This window comes from Anopheles ziemanni, chromosome 3 (genome assembly GCF_943734765.1).
Source record: "Anopheles ziemanni chromosome 3, idAnoZiCoDA_A2_x.2, whole genome shotgun sequence".
In the NCBI taxonomy this organism is placed as follows: Eukaryota; Metazoa; Arthropoda; class Insecta; order Diptera; family Culicidae; genus Anopheles; species Anopheles ziemanni.
In genome coordinates this window covers 60,815,916-60,819,990 of record NC_080706.1, presented here as the reverse complement: position 1 = coordinate 60,819,990, position 4,075 = coordinate 60,815,916, and the positions used below count along the sequence as shown (strand labels likewise).

The window sequence follows — 4,075 nt, the reverse complement described above, 5'->3', positions numbered from 1 at the left end:
TTTTTACCTGCCATTGTAGCGGCAGAATTTGCAGGTGTGTTTTCCGACGGACGGACTTTTGATGATGTTGAAGCTTTGTTTTTCATATCTTTAACTGTGCTTGTCTTCTTCTTCTTTTTCTTCACTTCAATGAAGTCACTTTCGTTGTCTGATGCGACGCTGGTGGCCTCAGAACTGTAGGTGCTGGAACTGCCGGTGCATGTTTCAGTGCTCATTTCACTGACATCTTCCGTCTGGGCCGATGTTTTAGATGTTTTCGAGCGTTTTGACACAATCGAGTCCGAAGAACTTTCGCTCGAGACCTTCCTTCCTCTTTTCTTCTCCTCACCTTTCTTCGGCATAATAAGGCCGAAGGAGGTTAGGGTTCACTTTTTTATTTTTATATCACTTTATTCACTATTATCACTCCACGACGTGTTTACTCGTTGAACTTCCAATCAAGACTCCAACAACCGGCACTCAACCATATATGATGCCGAAACGAACCTGAAACCGGGTTTATATAAACGTCGAGGTGTAGCGAAGCCAGCCAGCGAACTCGCCCGACGCTGAATAAAAGCCGAAGTGAGGGTCGAAAATCGCGTTAAAATTGAAGTGACGCTCAACGAGGAAACACGTTTCACGCACGTTAAACAGTCGCAATGGCACCGAAAACCAGCGGAAAGGCAGCGAAGAAGTCTGGCAAGGCCCAGAAAAATATCTCCAAGTCGGACAAGAAGAAGAAGCGCAAGACCCGCAAGGAAAGCTACGCCATCTACATCTACAAGGTGCTGAAGCAAGTCCATCCGGACACTGGCATCTCGTCGAAGGCGATGAGCATCATGAACAGCTTCGTGAACGACATCTTCGAGCGCATCGCCGCCGAAGCGTCCCGCCTGGCGCACTACAACAAGCGTTCGACGATCACGTCACGCGAAATCCAGACCGCCGTCCGTCTGCTGCTTCCTGGTGAGCTGGCCAAGCACGCCGTGTCCGAGGGCACGAAGGCCGTCACCAAGTACACCAGCTCGAAGTAAGCTGTTCGTCCGTGGTCGTCGCAAACCACACCAACTCGTCGCCTAACAACGGTCCTTTTCAGGACCACAAAATGTTTTCCAAACAAGAATCATTTCATTTCATTCCATTCCATTCATCGAAGAGAAAGAAAACGACGAAGATCGAAAAATAATAATGTGTTTGTGTTGTGCGTTGAAGAAACAGAACAAAAAGTGTGTCGAACCGTTTTCTAGTTTAACATCACCACTTCGTTGTGTTTTGGCGCACACATAGCCGCGCGTAACACAAGCGCGCGTAAATGAATTGAATGAACATTTTAAACAGTGGTTTTAAGAAAAAAAAACCCAACGGTTACTAACATTTAAAGCACTCCGTTATGGTTTCTATGGTTATGGCACAGCCAAAGGCAAAGCAATGTGTCATTTTTTTCTCGTCCAATACATATATGTTCAACTTGGTTTAATATGGAACAGATTCTCTTTAACAACTCGTTAAACCCACCGCATGTAATTGCTCACTAACTTAAAATCGCCGCCTACGGATGGGGTTGCCTGGTGTTTTGTAGACGTTAGCATATGTATTATGTTATGGTTTGTGTCACGGCTAGGTTATGGTTTGCATTTCTATCGTCATAGGTTGGGTTTTGTTTTCATTTATCATCATATGTATCAGTCAGGGGTTCACCATTTATCATCATCATCTTCTTCTTCATCATCATCATCATCATAGATATATATAAATATTATATATATCGATATAGCGTGTACGACGGGACGGGACGGGACGGGACGGGTACGAAATAATCCTCCTTTCGGTAACGGGTTGGTGGTCCTGAAAAGGACCGTTTGGGTTTGGTTGAAAACGAAACGAAACGAAACGAACCGTTGTCACTTAGGCACGTTCACCACGGATACGACGAGCAAGCTGGATGTCTTTCGGCATGATGGTGACGCGCTTCGCGTGGATGGCACACAGATTCGTGTCCTCGAACAGACCGACCAGATACGCTTCACTCGCTTCCTGCAGCGCCATCACGGCCGAGCTCTGGAAACGCAGATCCGTCTTGAAATCCTGTGCGATTTCACGCACCAATCGCTGGAAGGGCAACTTGCGGATCAGCAGCTCGGTCGACTTCTGGTAGCGACGGATTTCACGCAGAGCCACCGTTCCCGGTCGGTAGCGATGCGGCTTCTTCACTCCTCCGGTGGCCGGAGCACTCTTGCGAGCCGCCTTGGTGGCCAGCTGCTTGCGCGGCGCCTTTCCTCCGGTGGACTTACGGGCAGTTTGCTTGGTACGTGCCATCGTAGTTGATGTTGTTGATGCTGTTGACGTTGATCGGGTTCGACACGGGTCTGTTCACTTGTGGTGGTAATACAAAACTGGGCCGAACCGCGCCGTGAAACCGCGTTTATATAGTTTCGGGTCCCTCTTCGGGTGCTCACGATCGGGCAGGTCGGGTCAATAAAAACCGTGTTTCACTGCCGAACCATCGTAGTTCGCCGAAACCACTCTTGTTTCAACCACCGAGCAGTGCAGACGTGTTTGCAGCAGCCTACCTCCAGCATCCAGTGCAGTAAAAGTGCTTGTGAAAATCAGTCGTGTTTTCAGCTACCTGCCTCGAGCATACAGCTTCAAGTACCTGTGAAAGTGACTTTACCTGTGAGTGTGTACAAGTACCTGTGAGTTTGAGAGTAACGGAAGTGAATCTCTGAAGGTGGAATTTTGGACGGACTCTAACATTTGTGTGGTGAAAAGAAAATTTTCTCCAAGTCACTGACACCCGTCCAGGATATGGCGGGTCATACACCGCCTTGGGGAGATCCTTCTCCCCGAGAAAATCAACGTGGACGCCTAGCACCGGAATGGATGGACCCGAAAGGAGTAAATGGCGAACTCCTTTACTTAATCCTGCAAGCACCAGAAGGACTCCAGCTGCCGAAAAACCCGTTTCTCATCAGCAAAAGTTTAACCAGCATTGTAGGCGATATGGAACCCTGCGCTCCGATCAACAAAGGAACCAGGTATTTATTAAAAACCAGATCTAAGAACCAATTTGACAAACTACAGACAATCACGCAGCTATCGGACAATACCCCCGTACTGATCACGGAACACCCATTTTTAAACCGCGTGCAATGTGTCATCACATGCCCGGAACTGTGCGGACTAGAAGACGAGGAAATCCTGGAAAACCTAGTGGACCAAAAAGTGACAGTAGTACGACGATTCCTACGACGAAACAATAACGAAACGACAAAAACCAACTCATTTTTACTGACGGTAGACTCAGTAGTTGTTCCCACGACCATTCGTATTGGACTCCTACAAGTCAAAACTCGGACCTACTATCCAAGACCAATGCAATGCTTCAACTGCGCCAAATTTGGCCACAGCAAAGCAAAATGCCCGTCGCCTGTTCCAGTTTGCAAAAACTGTAACCAGGACGAGCACGGCAATTGTAACGCTGCCCCAAAATGTAAAAACTGCGGAGGAGAGCATAACTCTCTGAGTCGCTCCTGTTCGCATTACATAAACGAACAAAGCATCATCAACATTAAAATTGACCGTGGAATTACTTATTTCGAAGCAAGGAAAATACACGAAGAACAAAAACAAAAATCTTTAAACAACCGACTTGACGCATCGAAGACAATCGACCCACGAGACAAGCAAATCTCCGAACTCACTTCCTTGGTAGCAGCCCTCCAACTGCAAATAAAAACACTTACGGAAAAACTCGAACAAAACAACACAACCACCGAAACTGAAGACACTGAAGAATCCGATTAAGAGATGTCCACCGCGACATCTGACTCCGAAACTTCAAACTCCACCTCGAACAATACACAGGAACACGAAACGAAAACAACCCAAAAACGCAGAAACACCCGACCAAACTCATCCGAAGAAGACCTTCGCTTAACGAACAAAAAATCACAGAAACTTGCACCCAAACAAAACGACACCCAAAACACTCCCAAGAAAGACACCAAAAAGAACAAAAAGCGGAACGGCTAACAAACACACACGAGTTAGACTCAAAGAAACGACCCTAGCAAGCCCCAAGACACATTCTAAC

General features: G+C 47.0%; 1 protein-coding gene across 1 annotated transcript; it reads left to right on the top strand.

The window, feature by feature from the left end:
• Positions 1 to 641: 641 nt before the first annotated feature.
• On the top strand, positions 642 to 1,016 carry LOC131289352 (histone H2B). Its single transcript, XM_058318587.1, has one exon. It carries the CDS (start codon positions 642 to 644, stop codon positions 1,014 to 1,016), a length of 375 nt encoding a protein of 124 aa, XP_058174570.1.
• Positions 1,017 to 4,075: the final 3,059 nt, after the last annotated feature.